The 14986-nt window shown below is 31.7% G+C and overlaps 3 protein-coding genes across 6 annotated transcripts; 2 read left to right on the top strand and 1 right to left on the bottom strand.

Moving 5' to 3' along the window:
- Nucleotides 1–309: 309 nt before the first annotated feature.
- Nucleotides 310–1868, bottom strand: LOC122519440. The gene is made up of 5 exons (XM_043638860.1): nucleotides 1444–1868; nucleotides 1092–1215; nucleotides 871–1021; nucleotides 539–755; nucleotides 310–467 (listed from the first exon to the last, which is right to left on the bottom strand). Exons 1-5 carry the CDS (start codon nucleotides 1638–1640, stop codon nucleotides 341–343), a joined length of 816 nt encoding a protein of 271 aa, XP_043494795.1. The 5' UTR covers nucleotides 1641–1868; the 3' UTR covers nucleotides 310–340.
- A 795-nt stretch (nucleotides 1869–2663) lies between these two features.
- LOC122519441 lies at nucleotides 2664–4554 on the top strand. The gene is made up of 6 exons (XM_043638861.1): nucleotides 2664–2842; nucleotides 3155–3250; nucleotides 3464–3594; nucleotides 3794–4016; nucleotides 4084–4320; nucleotides 4485–4554. The coding sequence occupies exons 2-5, from the start codon at nucleotides 3173–3175 to the stop codon at nucleotides 4312–4314; spliced, it is 663 nt and encodes a 220-aa protein (XP_043494796.1). The 5' UTR covers nucleotides 2664–2842; nucleotides 3155–3172; the 3' UTR covers nucleotides 4315–4320; nucleotides 4485–4554.
- Nucleotides 4555–4759: 205 nt separating this feature from the next.
- LOC122519439 (SPARC-related modular calcium-binding protein 2) lies at nucleotides 4760–14824 on the top strand. Of its 4 annotated transcripts, none has more exons than XM_043638855.1 (10): nucleotides 4760–5621; nucleotides 8988–9147; nucleotides 9329–9700; nucleotides 9894–10118; nucleotides 13326–13406; nucleotides 13634–13714; nucleotides 13813–14046; nucleotides 14131–14303; nucleotides 14367–14532; nucleotides 14615–14824. In XM_043638855.1, the coding sequence occupies exons 1-10, from the start codon at nucleotides 5538–5540 to the stop codon at nucleotides 14698–14700; spliced, it is 1662 nt and encodes a 553-aa protein (XP_043494790.1). In that variant the 5' UTR covers nucleotides 4760–5537; the 3' UTR covers nucleotides 14701–14824. The 4 variants fall into 4 exon arrangements, with proteins under 4 accessions (XP_043494790.1, XP_043494793.1, XP_043494794.1 ...); XM_043638858.1 differs by having other exon boundaries at nucleotides 4761–5621; nucleotides 13359–13406; XM_043638856.1 differs by having other exon boundaries at nucleotides 4762–5621; nucleotides 13356–13406.
- Nucleotides 14825–14986: the final 162 nt, after the last annotated feature.

The following is a 14986-nucleotide window of genomic DNA, read 5'->3' as shown; positions in this document are numbered from 1 at the left end:
GTCCTGATACTTCGATCACATATCTGTAAGCTATGTTACACTATAAAATCACGAAAAAGCTGCTTGCAAAATGAGCAAAGCAGAATAATATGCAGTTATTTACTATCATTTTCGTTGCTTATGCAACTGGCACACATAAAAATATTAAAATACATCCTATAGTATTTAACCGACTATTCCTGTATTAATATTGTTTAGTTATAGAAAAAGACAGTAAAAAAATTAAAAAAAAAAAAAAAATACTTAAAAATGATTTAATTTGTTTTCCTTTATTATATTTATTGAGACATAATTAATATCAAAGCAAAGTTATACCAAAAATGCTTTTATTTTTCTTATATCAATTTTTGGGTGGTTTTATCATTCGACTTGTAGGTGGTGGAATCTTATCGAAGCCAGCATTGTCAAAGACTGGTAGTAAATCTCTAACTCTTTGGCCAGGATAGATTGATGCAAGTTCATTCCATCTAAAATAAATAGATACTTAGGAAATATTAAGCACTATATTATTGCATGTATGCATATATAGCTTGCAAACCTATTGCTTTTATATTTGACAAGCGATTGTGATGAAGTAAGTGGCGTGTCGGTAGGAAAATAAGTTGCTCCATAAAAATCTAAGCCTTGACTAAGCAATACAGTAGTTTCTTCCAAACTAGCAAGAGTAACTCTTATAACAGGTGGTCCAGTGTATATTGTTGCTGGTTCATTTAAAGTTTGTGCTTCATTTTTTAATCTATCATTGATAGCTTTTACTAAATCATCATACATAAAAATAATAAAATTATAAAATTAAAAAATTAATTAAATAATAAAATAATAAAATTATTTTTCCGACGAACGATAAAGAAGATTCCTTTTTTAACTTACAAACAGTTCCAGTTGCAAGAGGAACTCTTGTTACTTCTACTATAGAACGGTATTTAAATAAAGCATGTCTGATATCATCTTCTGGTAATTCTTCGGGTACATCTAATACGTACACGGTAAACGTCTTCGCTGGTCTACATGGTATAGCAATCTATATAGTCGAAAATATTATTTATTTTAATAATAGTCTTATATACTATATAATTTTCTACAATTTTTACCTTCTTGTAAAAACGTGCGCCAGTTACTTTGTGAAAACCTTTTTTATACACTGCGTTATAGTCGTCAATGTTGCTAAATTTAAAAAGTATTCCAGTAGCTGTTTTTGTTAAAGAAAATGCTCCACTGAAACGTTTTATAGTATAAAAGATTTGAATGTAGCGTTGAAGTAGTCTTATACATTTCTTTCGATTTTAAATATGGCGCCATTGAATAACCGGCGGAAATGAGTATCATTTGTTTAAAAAACGCGCGAAATAAGCGCGTCAGTGATTCACGTTTAATGCATTTGATTTAAAGAAACAAAACATCCTATATATAAATATATTTCTAAAGAAATATTTGTATTCTTACCGAAAGTTCATTTTTTCACAAATAGACGCCGCCTTTTCTATATTGAAGTCGTGGCTAGGTGTTAAAAGGAATGCACCCTTGGTGATGAAATCATTGTCGCTTATTTCCGAATCGGTTTCGCGAGTTTGCCAATCGTCGGAAATATTCCGAGCCTCTTGATTAAGTCTAAGAAGAGAACTGCTTTTGGACGTTGACATGTCTCTTTTGTAAGTACTACTACGGCTCGCTTACTTTTGCAACATCTTTTATAGTCAAGATCATAGTACATGGGTTTGCCTAGTCCAGGTCTTTAAAATGATCGAACGTCGTAATATGTTACGCGAGATCGCCTTCTTGACTGAAACACAATCGAGCAGAAAAATCATGCTAGTACGTATGTACAGTATAATACTCATCGCTTCTTTATATTTCCTTATACAGGGTGAAAAATTAACTTTTGTTCTTGTCTCAACATTATTTTTTCTCACAAATATTATCGAATTCATTTTTTTTCCTATCAAATCCGTACTGTTTATTTAAAATACAATACTCGTATAGAATATATCGAAAATATTCATTTGTTATTTTGTAATATATTAATAATGAAAAAAACTTTTCTTTTATGAATTTTTTAGAACTCGCGCGATTTAAAACTACGATGATAATTGAGCAGTTTTCAAAGTACTACATGGGTAAGAAAATTACCTTGCTTATCTTAATTATTTATTGTTGATAATACATAGATTTTATTTTACAAATTATTTACAATAACGTTTAAAATAAGATATTTCTAATGATAACAAATTTTTGATCTACCCTATATATATACACATTGACACAAATTTACTGTTCGCCTTTGTTTCTTACGATCTACTCGAAGAGACGGATTAAATAGGGCTTGCCTCGTAAGTTTATCGTGGGCGTGTCATCTATTGTTATTGCTATGTGCATATTCGATCAGTAGTGTGTAAATCATTATAAAATGTGTATGTATATACGTATACTACATTATTACAGAATAATTGCTTATTATCTGTTAAACTTCCGTTCTTTCTGTCATGTTTGAAAAAGATCACGTGATAAGCTGAAGTTACTCATATATTTTAAAAGATAGTATTTGTTATAATAATTTAATTATAATTTTGTAAAAATATGTAACAACTTTGTATTATTTACTATCAAATTTTCATAAAATATCTAATATATTTATATATATCATTAATCTAATATCAATACTAGATCTATCATTTAGGGTTTATTTTTAGTGTGACTTTTGATTTTCTGTTCTTCGCGGGGTTTTATTTGTTGCATTTTATGTGGGTCATATACCCTGCTTTTTTTATACTCATTTTTACAGTATTTTATTGTTACTTTATCACGTAAAAAAGAAAGTATGCTAAGTTTGTTATTATAGTACTATGTAAGTAGTGACAAAATGAAGATAAAAGTGAGGTTATCGAGCTTATAACTTCATAAATAACCTTACCGATTGTTGGTTATGTTTGTTTTGATCATAATTATAACAATAAATTTTTTAAATCTTCTTGATTATGTAAATTTTATTCTTTTGACTTATTCATTTATTTTGTATAATTATACAATAATGATCTAACTGCTTTTACATAACTTTAATTTATTTATTACTATTTCATTACTTAAAGAACAAACTTAAGTACTTTTAAATATTTCTGTATATAGGATTATATTGTTCTTAAGTATTTGATTTATTTAGATTCAAAATATAGATATTATGTTTGCGGTTAAACAAAATCTCAAGACAACGCTCTTACATGGACCAGCAGAATTAAGCAAGACATTCTTATACGAGGTATATAGATCATATTATATGATGTTAACGAATAAAGAATATATAATTTGATATATAGATAAGGATACATTATTCAACAATTTATGTTTTAAATAAATTAAACGTTTCTTTGTAAGTGGAGATATTTATCGTTGAATACATTTTTCCTATCGGAAAGAAATTTTATTAAGTAGCGTTATTAACAGCGTTTTATTAAGTAGTGTCATTTAACAGGCAGCTATTTATTGGGCAGAAGAAGGTTGTCGTGTTTTCTTTATCACACCAATACCTTTACAACAGATTCCTTCGGCTTGTCATGAAAGCAATCCTTCGACGTATTACACTTATAAATTGATTACATTTTTGTAAGTTTTATTTTTTATTTCAAATAGAGCGCATAACATTTTTTTTTTTAAGTAACAATGTATATAAGCGAACAATATATGAAAATAAAATTTTACATACAAATTGTTAACTCTTTTAAAAAAAAAAAATAAAAAAATATGTATGTATATTATTTGAGAAATTACTAGAATTAATTATATAAAAATAATAAATTTGTAGGTATCTATCAGATTACAAATCTTTGGCAACACAATTAGCAGAATTGCACACGTTTGTTTCATTACCTACAATACTTTTGTTAGACGACATAGATCATTACATTAACGATGACGCAACAAAGAAAGAAGACCCTTGTGAAATAAAAACAAAGATGCGTATAGCCAGAGCATTCAGCGTCATCTTCGATGCGATAAATTCGTGTTCACGAATTTCTAATACCATTGTAAGCAATCTATTAACTCATACATAACAAATAACACGCAGTACTATTAGTTCATTTATTTTCTTAGGTACACGCTTGCGTGTGGTCTTCGTCGATTTTAAAAAAAACCAATTTGGATACTACGATATATTTTCGTAACATCTGGAACGTATCGGAAGACGAAGAGAAAAAAATAATTTCGTTGAAAAAGATTGATCGTGAAATGCATTTACCCAAAGGCTATCCATTTTTCGAATATCACAAATTTCAAGATGGAACACGAATTTTAAAAAATATTTATCGTGAATTTTTTCATTGATCGATTGTAAGTTTATTTTATATATATATATATATATATATATATATATATATATATATATATATATATGTAAATATCATATATATTCTTATTTAAATATTTTTTCTAATAAATAAACAAAATACATACATACATTTTATACACTTAATATATATTTAATATATTATTAGGGGGCTGCACGGTTTGGTTTGAACGATCCGAACCTATTGTTAGGCTCATGCGTTTGCACATTTCGAACAAGAAAAAAAGAAAGAAAGAAAAGATGATTTTAGCGGATAAAACGTCTATAGAAATCTTTTCTAAATCCCTATAGAAAAAAAATCTTTGAAAGGGTATTAAGATATAAATATAGATATTATAAGTTTCTCTCTAAAATATTCATTATTAAATTTAATAAATATATGTAAAAATTCACAATATATTATTTCTTAAAAAAAATAAGATATTCTCAAACGAAAAGACATAGGATGTAAAAGAGACAAAACACATGTTGGAAGGTCAAATTCAGTGGAAAAAGCATTCGTCACTCTTTTCAAATCGGCAAGTAGAATTGGTAGCTTGTAAAAGAGAGGAAATTGGATCGCTTTGTTGAATGGTAGGAAGAAAGGGCTTAGAGGCATGCATGCAGGCATGCATGCAGGAAAGCAGACTGGCAGGCAGACAGGACAGGACAGGCCAGGGTAAGCCAGACCATGCAGGCAAACAGGCAAGCACAGGAAAAGAACCGTCGCTGTTGAAAGCCGGGACAGGTTACTCCGGCAGTAAGCAAGTGGCAAGTGTTAGTCGTCCGACAGCACTTGCCACGAATAGGCATGCGATGGTCCCGTTAAGTACCGATCTTACGTTTACTTGTCGTCACATCCAGTCAAATCTTGAACAGTGAATCATTTACAACATTTTGCAAAAGTGACAACGTTCAAATATATCAATAAAAAGAAATATTTCTTTATGAAAACTTGTTAAAATTTATTTTCATATAACATAGGGAAAAAGGAAAGAAGAAGAGAGAGAAAGAGAGAGAGAGAAGATAGACATAGAATAGAAGAGTGTCTGTCTGTTAGCTATTCGAGTGTCCAGTAATAGACAAAATAATGAGTAAGAGGATAGCATATGTCTGCAGGAGTACAGGAACGAGTGAATGCATTTGAGCGTGTGCGTGCACGTGCGTGTTTCTGATCCTGATCGACCTCGAAGACGCGCGATCATCTGCCTTCGAGGACACGATGCTGATGCTGATAATTCGTCTCGTTTTACTTTCGATCTTCTTTCAACATTCTGTTGCCGCTAATCCTGTCGTTTCCGCTAAGGTATTCCGAATATTTTTTATAATATTTTATTGCAACACTTATTGTCGAAATTAAACGATAATATTATTTTTGGAACAATTTTCAAGAGGCGATGCAGACGCGCGTCATATCGTCATATCGTTCAGATCGTTTATAATGTTTCAATTAAATAGTTTAAAAAGAAAAGCATTTGCCGACTATTCGCCTCAGATAATTGAAGCCATTATTCTATGCAATGCACACATAACTTGTACACTTATCGTGCTCTCAAGCGGTGATATCTGTTGTGCTAAATGTGCGCAGCTTACAAACGTCTTACAGTCATTTCGAATGACTATTATTGAATCGATTTAATAGTTTTTGAATGTTCAACGTTTAAGAAATCATTTTTATAAATTGATAATAGCAATATCTACGAAAATACAAGATTATAATTAATAACTAATTACGATTTCTGTCCTAAGAAATACGCGTGTCTGTGTGTAAAAAAGCAAACAAAATTTTATTTAAGAGAAAGAGAGAAAGATGAGAGGCGCCATACGATATATGAAAATTATTATAGGATTACAACATTCTCTCTTTGAACGTTCTAACTTACGACGCGTAAGTACGCGTTTTGTTTACACTGATTGCGAGCAGAAAAGTAAGGCAAATATCTGCGGCCAGATTAAAGCTCAAAGTATATTTTCTTTTTCTTTTCTTTTTTTTCTTCTTTCGCCCTCCTGTTTAAATGATATATACTTTGTACACGTTCAGAAAGATAGGTCTAAACTCAATACGTTTTAGATGAGTAAAAAGATACGCTTAGTTACACCAAACTAAGATAAATATCTCTCGCTTTATCTATTTTTTATTTATCTTTTTCTACATCTAATTAAAAATTCATTATGTGTAAATGTTAAATAAAGTATCATAAAGTATCATAAGTGTCATCATCATCATCATCATCAAGCGATATAATATAGTTAAGAGGAACATTTGAAATGGGAGGAAAAAAATACTATTTCATCTTATCGCACGAAACAAGAAATCCTTTGTTTGCCAATGATCTTGTTAAGTTAAAAGAAAGGTGAAAGGCGGTACCTCTAACTAATGATCGAACATTTAAAGAGCGTGTTTTACATTTAATAATAGGCGCCTTGTACGTCTCTCTCTGGTAGTGATTAAACGCGAGACTTATGTAGTATATATCTATGTATATATGTACTTACGTACTTACTTACATTCGTTTGTACCGAAGACCGAACGATAACTGAATTACATAAAACCTCGTTGGTAGTCATTATCTTTTCGACGAATAAATTTATATTTACGTTAGAGAAATAAATGTGCGAGAATAAAATCAGCTTGAAATATAATCGAACTATAAGATACTGTATATAAGAAGCTTATTGCCGTTTAGATACACGTTTTCTACCATCATCATCATCATCATCATCATCATCATCATCATCATCATCATCATCATCATCATCATCATCGTCGTCGTCGTCGTCGTCGTACGCGTCAAGTAAATTATGAGTTCAATCAATTTCCGTATTGATATCTTAATCTTCGACTTCGCGATCCTTCTTCTCTTCTTCTCATCTCGTTAAGAGAACCTCGTCGTTATTTATAACACTGCTCTACGTTCTCCCGATATACCTAATTAATTATGATAAAAACATGAAAGCTAGTCGTTCCACTTCGATCGATTGTTTATAAATTGTTTGCATACGTTTTACAATGAAATCAGAGGGGGAGAGAGAGAGAGAGAGAGAGAAAGAAAAGAGAGAAATAAATAAATCAATACTTATTTTTTAATGTATTCTATTTTGATTGCTTTTACTCTCTCGTTCGTTGCTAAGACTCGGTAACGAAAACACGTTCGTACAGTTATGTCCCCCTAACTCTATATAATCGATACTTACTTTCTCTGATTATTCTCTTTTTTATGAAATTTGTATCTAGTCAAACATCTATCGATTCGAACGTGTGTCTTTTCTCCTGCGAATCATAAAATTCTTTAATTTCAAAGAATCTGTTCTACGATAAATCTAAACTATCTTGGAACATTCGTTATATAACACTGCTCTACGTTCTCCCGATATACCTAATTAATTATGATAAAAACATGAAAGCTAGTCGTTCCACTTCGATCGATTGTTTATAAATTGTTTGGCATACGTTTTACAATGAAATCAGAGGGGGAGAGAGAGAGAGAGAGAAAAAGAGAAATAAATAAATCAATACTTATTTTTTAATGTATTCTATTTTGATTGCTTTTACTCTCTCGTTCGTTGCTAAGACTCGGTAACGAAAACACGTTCGTACAGTTATGTCCCCCTAACTCTATATAATCGATACTTACTTTCTCTGATTATTCTCTTTTTTATGAAATTTGTATCTAGTCAAACATCTATCGATTTCGAACGTGTGTCTTTTCTCCTTCGAATCTAAAATTCTTTAATTTCAAAGAATCTTGTTTTCTACGAAATAAATCTAAACGTATCTTGGAACATTCGTACTATTCTCAAAAAAAAAAAAAACTCGAAGATAGACGAGACGAATTTCTGCTTGACACAATCGTTTGAAAAGAACGATGAAAATTTGGATATTCTACTATCGCTTCGTGAGATTATTTTGTTCAATTAATATAAGGTAAAGAAAAATAACGATGATGAGACAGAAATAATAATTGATGCGAGACCGTGAACCCCATAGCGATACGGTACGGTATAGTCCAGTGCGGTGTAGTGCGGTGCGGGACGAAGAGCATCAGGTACAGAAAGCGTCTAAGAAACCTGTTTGGAGACAGCCAATATCTTACGAGGCCTTTTCTCTTTCTTGTTGCTTTTCACGACACACACGCACGTTGATGCATTCCTGCGTACGTACAAACAGTTCCTTCCGAATACTTACTGCCAGCTACTCTCTGTCAGAGTATTTATCCTTTTCTTCTTCTTCTTCCTCTTCTTCTTCTTCTGTTCCTCGTTTTACGTACGCAATGGTATGCGAGACCCTTCGGTTACATATGAGATATCTTACGACTTTTTTTTTCTTCTTATTCCTTTTGTTAAACACCAATTAATGAATTACATTAACTAATTTTACGAACAAAGATTTAATTCGAGAATAATTCGTTCGATTTTAAAATTGTTCAATTAATCATTGACGACGTGCGTATATTCACGTCCATTCATGTATTCAACTAATACAAATATTTAAAAGATGTAATGTCACGAAATATTGAAATTAAAGTGTTAGTAAATGGTGAGTTTAAAATTATAAAATTTCTAGTTTTGAACCTGTACGAAAAATATCAGGACCGTATTATGAAATGTTAGAAAATTAAAAATTAAGATCAAACTTGGTAGTACGTTTTCGTTTATAATTCTATTATCCTAGGAACAATGCCGGAAGAAAATAGCTGAGTGCACGATGGAAGATAATAAAAGTGCACCGGTATGTGGAAGCGACGGTGTCACGTATCCTAGTCAATGTCAGGTCATTTCGAAGCAATGCCAGGGTGAATCTATCCTAATTAAACACACCGGACCCTGTCCAGGTTCGTATGACAATTGCAAATGTAAATTAATTACACTATTAACTAATAAAGAACACTACGAAGGATTGTGAGAAATGGTCAGAAGACCGTAGATCAGATAACATACTTAAATAAATATATGTCTTTAAAAGAAAGAAAAAAAGAAAAAAAACAGAAAAAAACGTTAACGAAATTTGTTTAGAAATGCCACCATGCTTTTCGGCGAGATTGTCGTCACGACCGGGATCACGACCGGTTTGCCGGCCAGATGGTACATATGCACCGGTGCAATGCCACATGGAGACCGGGTTTTGCTGGTGCGTAACATTGCAAGGACGTCCACTGCCGGATACCTCGGTAAGGCACCAAAGACCGAGATGCGAGAAACCCGCTCCCAGATCTGCCGTTGCTACTAAGAGTGGACAGAAAAGACGTTCCTCTAATTGGAAGGAACATGGACAGTATGGCAATAAAAAACGAAATACATGTGATCGTCTTGAAAAAACTAAGTTTAATAATAATCTCATAGAAAATTTTAGGATTGAATATAAACGAACTAATATATCAGCAAATGGTGAGTTCATAATTTTCTTCAATTTATTCATTATTGAATATAGTTGTTCGTACGGAAAAATGTTTTATCAATTATTTTTAATCAAAATTAAAAAGACAACGTACCGTTATATTTTGATACTTTTATTACTATCCCTAATAAAAATAATAAAATTCATAAATTTGTTCGTTTTGCTGGGTTCGTTCATTCGTAGGTGACAAAAACGTGGAACGTGTATTGTCTTGGAAATTCGCTACTTTAGACAAAGATGGGGATGGTTATTTGGATCGAGCGGAGTTCAAGGAACTTCGTAAACTTGCTAAAAAAGCAGTTAAACCTAAAAGATGTGCTCGTAGCTTTGCCCGAGCCTGCGATATGGATGAAGATCTCAAACTTTCTAGGCAAGAATGGGGTACTTGCTTATCCAACGATTTCACTCGTAAGTCCTTTACACGTGCCACATTTTATGTAATTTTTCTTCTTCTTCTTTCTTCTTCTCTTTTCTTTTATCATTTTGTTGATATATATTTTTATCCTGAGAATGCGGGCTGATTAAAGCGCATTAAATGCGTGGAATACCGTTTGCACGATTAGTATCATTTTTCCGACCTGTCATCATTGATAGATAGTATAAATATTCATTATCGTTTTTATTTCGATGCTTGCAAGCCGAATAATTATTTTCTTCTTTTCTTTTTTTTTGTCTTTTTTTCCTTATTCTCTTTCTCTCTCTCTCTCTCTCTCTCTCTCTCTTAAATGGATGGTCGAAATCTCCCTTGCATTAGTCACGCATACATGATGAATCATTCTATTGGAATATAATTACGTTACTATTCGAAATATGAAACCGCAAGAGAGCAAAGTTTGATCTTTCTTTAGACATTTATCCTTTGCTATATCAGGAAGTACATTACTAAATGGGGTTCCCATTCCTCCTCCTCCTGCTCCTCCTTCTCCACCTATTCTGCACAAATGATTATAGATTCTTTTAAGGTTTCTTGATAAAAGAAATACAATTATGTCCAGCATATCTATAGTGTACATTGGTACTTAAATATTTAGTATATCTAGTACTTTATCAATGTTTCCAAAATTATTCGTTTTTTAGATTACATTGTTCTTTAGATAAAGAAAATAATTGGAAATAAGATGATCTCGTTAACATTGTATATGACATTTATTTCTCGTAGTAAAAAATAATTAGGTATAGAATAATAATATTACTATCATTGTTAAAATCATCTTTGTCTTCGGAAGAATGATACGTGGTTGAAATGACTGCTAATTAAATGACAGGAATATTGGAACATAACGCGAAGATGATGAAGAAATGAAAGAGGAAACGCGTCGAGACGAGAGGTAAGTTTTTTCTTTTGTAATTTTTTTTTATAATATACTAATCCTAAACTATATAAATGAAAAAATTCTTCTCTATCTCTATTTGAATCTTGCGTTTAGAGTTGTATGCTTTATTATCATTATGATTTCAGTAGGAACTCTGCGTCAGCATTATCGTATTTATTTGACCGAAGATCCAACTTCAAATACTACTTCTAGTAAAACTTGTCATCGACTAAGTGTTCTTTGAAAAATGAAGAAGTTAGTAACTCGTATAAAATTGCTATAAAAAAGAAAATGTCTTGCTAATGCAAATATACGTATACAGGATGTTTCCTTTATCTCATAGTGTTGGAATATCTCGCGAGAGATTGAAATTATCTAACAACGTATCAAAAGAAAATCCTTAAAAGAACATTCTTCGAATGCATTCTTTTTTTTTCTTAAGAAAATTCTGTTTTCACTAAAGATTACATTACAGTATTATTAAAGAAAAAAAGTATGTATATATATGGTTCTATTTAACCCTCTAATCAGAAAAAAATTTCATACATTAGGAGATATTCCAACATTACAAGTTAAGGAAAATATCATATATATTCTGCTATTTGTTGACAAAAACCTAATAATATGTGTTTCAAATTATGATTAACGTGCACCTCTACGAAGAAGGTGATGGGGGTAAAAGAAGATCAGGAGAAGGAGGAATACGACGACGATTGGCAAGTGTTGGGTGAAATATCGTCATCGTCGGGAAAAACCGGGCGATTATATTGCTGCGTTTTGGACCGATCGTTGTAGAAAAAGAAAAAAAATGAAAAAAAAAAAAGAAAAAAAAACAAAAGGAAGATAAGCAAACTACGATCATTCTCCATATACACGATAACGAGATCCTTAAGTGCAGTAGGATAATTAATCATTAAGCAAGAACATAAACTTGCGTTTTATCGAAAACATACTATCGTTCTCGTACTCGTCTTTGAACGATACGAAGATTCATTCCTTGATATGCTGGACATAGAAAAGAAAGATCTTTTCATTGATAAAATATTTGAAATCCTTTCCTCTTCGACATTTTTCTCTTCCTATCATAATCTATCATATCAAAAATAGAGATATGCATGTATACATATACATACATACATACATACATATACATATATTACGTATTTTCTTCGTCTCGCATGTTTATATGAAAATATTCAGAAAAACAAAAAAAATACGACGCGACAGAAAAGAAAAATTGTTTTAATACAGTTTTGCGTTGTCGAGATAATCCTCCTTCTCCTTAGCTTCGTAAAAATTTCGCAAAAGTTTTTTTTGTTATTTAAGTGCAACAATATTTCCCACCGGATGTAGGATAGGTAGGCTCGCTAGAAATGCACATGCATGTTGTTTGTTGTTGTTTTTATTGTTGTTTAATAATATGTAACATGCTTCGCGTCAAATCCTAATACTAATCCGCTTGAAAGCTTCTATCGATATACCAGCATGATGTAAAATAAATATATACTATGATTTCGTTTACTTGGCGGTTCATTGATCTTGGTAATGCATATTATTAAGATGCAAGAACCTACGTTGATACGCGTATCGACTATCAACGAGGGATAAGACTAAAGTTACGCTAATATTAAGTCGCGACGATAAATTAAGAATGGTTCTCTGAGACAGGATATATCGTAAACGCGAGACCCGTTGGATAGTTCGTCGCGCTGAGCTATAATATTCGCAAATTCTGCAGGAAGTTTGCCCACACGTAGCTTTTCTCTCTCTCGTTTAGGAAGGAATTGAAGGCAATTGGCTTCGCGTAACACGCGCCCGTTTAAAACTATCCTCCTTATTCTTCCCTTCTCTTCTCATCTCGTTGTCGTCTCAAGTTTTTTACACCCACGCGGGATCTTTCGTCAATAAATACCTTATTTTCAGGTCGAGACAAAATTGAGAAAGGAGATTGAAATACTTAGAACGATAAGGCTTTAGCATAAAGGAAATTTACTATAATTATTTTAAAAAATGCAATTTGTCATTCAATTTCTAAATTAAAAGAGTATTAGTATAGGTTTGCACGATTTAAACGTGAACAAAATGGATTAAAAATATGCGTATAGCATGATCCGTGCGTGCATGAGATTTGACTGTATCTCTTTTTCTTTTGTCATTCACAACCACCCTAGCCTCATCCTCGCCCCTTATAAATTACGAATTGCTGCTATGCTTTTGAGCAATGGTGCGCGAATGACGCAAAGCAAACTGTACATATATAGGTAAAGCCGGTCGGCTGAGTGACATCATTGTTATCATTTAGTACGTTTGTTCTTGTCGCTGAACTCCGCAGCAGATCCTCACGAGGTCCCCGAGGACCAGAGGACACAGGCCACTGATAAAGGTGAGTTTCAGTCCTGTAATGTCCTTTGGGGTAATTATATTATCCGATTTCTTTTTTTTTTCCGTCTCTTCTGGAGTATCGATAATTAAGATAATTTATAATCTTCAAATATTTCATGTAAATATGTAAATATGTAATTTATTAAAAATAACAAACTACTAACAAAAAATATTGACATACTAATATACTACATAGCAATTTCTATAACTTCATTCACATTGTTCCAGTACTCAAAGGTAATTCCTCGCCTATACATACAAGGCCCACATTTATTGATAATCCAGCCGATACCAAAGAAGAAACCGATGGTATGTTTCTTTTAGAACATGCATTTATTTTATTTTCTTTATTTTTTGTATTTTCTCTAAGTGAATAACACATAAAAGAATATTTTTTAATGCATCAGCGACTGACTGTTTATCGGATAGGCGATCGGTATTGGAAGATCAAAAACAAAATTCACAAGAAAAATTTTATGTACCGCAATGCACACCCGATGGTAGATACAATCAAGTCCAATGTTATTCCGGTTATTGTTGGTGTGTTTATCAAGACACGGGTAAACCTATACCTGGAACATCTTCGAAAGACACTAAACCAAATTGTGATCCAGCACCTACACCTAGCAGACCAATAAGGGGTATGCATTATTTAATATTTACTTTTCTTTTTTAAAAATGCAAATTTTACTTTGTTTTAAATTGTTTTTGTCGGTTTTGTCCAGGATGTCCCGAATTAAAAAAACAAATTTTCTTACGAGACTTGATGGATGTAATGCAAAAGAAAATGAAAGCTTCTAATACAGATTCGAGTGAAATAACAGCCAAATGGCAGGCTTCTAAAGAAGAACAAATAGCCACGTGGCACTTTGTAATACTCGATAAAAACAAAAATAAGGTGTGTAATCACTTAATATCGTTGATGTAACACAGGTCTAATTTGATGAAATTTTATCAATAGATACTGGAAAGAAAAGAATGGAAGAGTTTTCGCAACATGGTCTCTAACAATAAGTTGCTTCGCAAATGTGGCAAAAAGTTTCTTAGGTATTGTGATATCAATAATGACAGAAAAATCAGTATGACGGAATGGTTAAGTTGCCTAAATGCTCAACATGTAGTAACAGGTAAATTTTTCAAGTCAAAAAAATTGTCTTTATTTATTAAATGATTATTTTTGTATAGTCTTAATAATATATTATTTATTAGCTGAAAGTCCTGAAAATTCATCTACGGACAAGCCAAAGAGGACGGGTCCTAATCCATTGCATCAACTTCTCAATGACGACGATTAATATAAATTTTGTGTGATATGTATTATCATTTAATCTATGCAATGTTAAAAGCATTGCGATAATTTAGTATTATTCAATCATGAAATTTATATTTGAAAATTAGATTGACAAATTGGAAAAATCATTTATTCATTTTACGTTTTGCTTTTGTTTTCTTATCCATTTTCTTTATAATATTACCAATTGTTGGTAATCTATTAATAAACAAGAAATTACTATTCATTTTTCAATTTTATTACTTTATCCGACATATTTATTTTAATTATTTTTAAGGGATAATTGAATG

The sequence above is a fragment of the Polistes fuscatus genome, unplaced genomic scaffold, assembly GCF_010416935.1.
Source record: "Polistes fuscatus isolate 324 unplaced genomic scaffold, CU_Pfus_HIC Scaffold3, whole genome shotgun sequence".
In the NCBI taxonomy this organism is placed as follows: domain Eukaryota; kingdom Metazoa; phylum Arthropoda; class Insecta; order Hymenoptera; family Vespidae; genus Polistes; species Polistes fuscatus.
The sequence above is the reverse complement of the archived record's forward strand: the minus strand, read 5'-3'. Positions and strand labels throughout refer to the sequence as shown.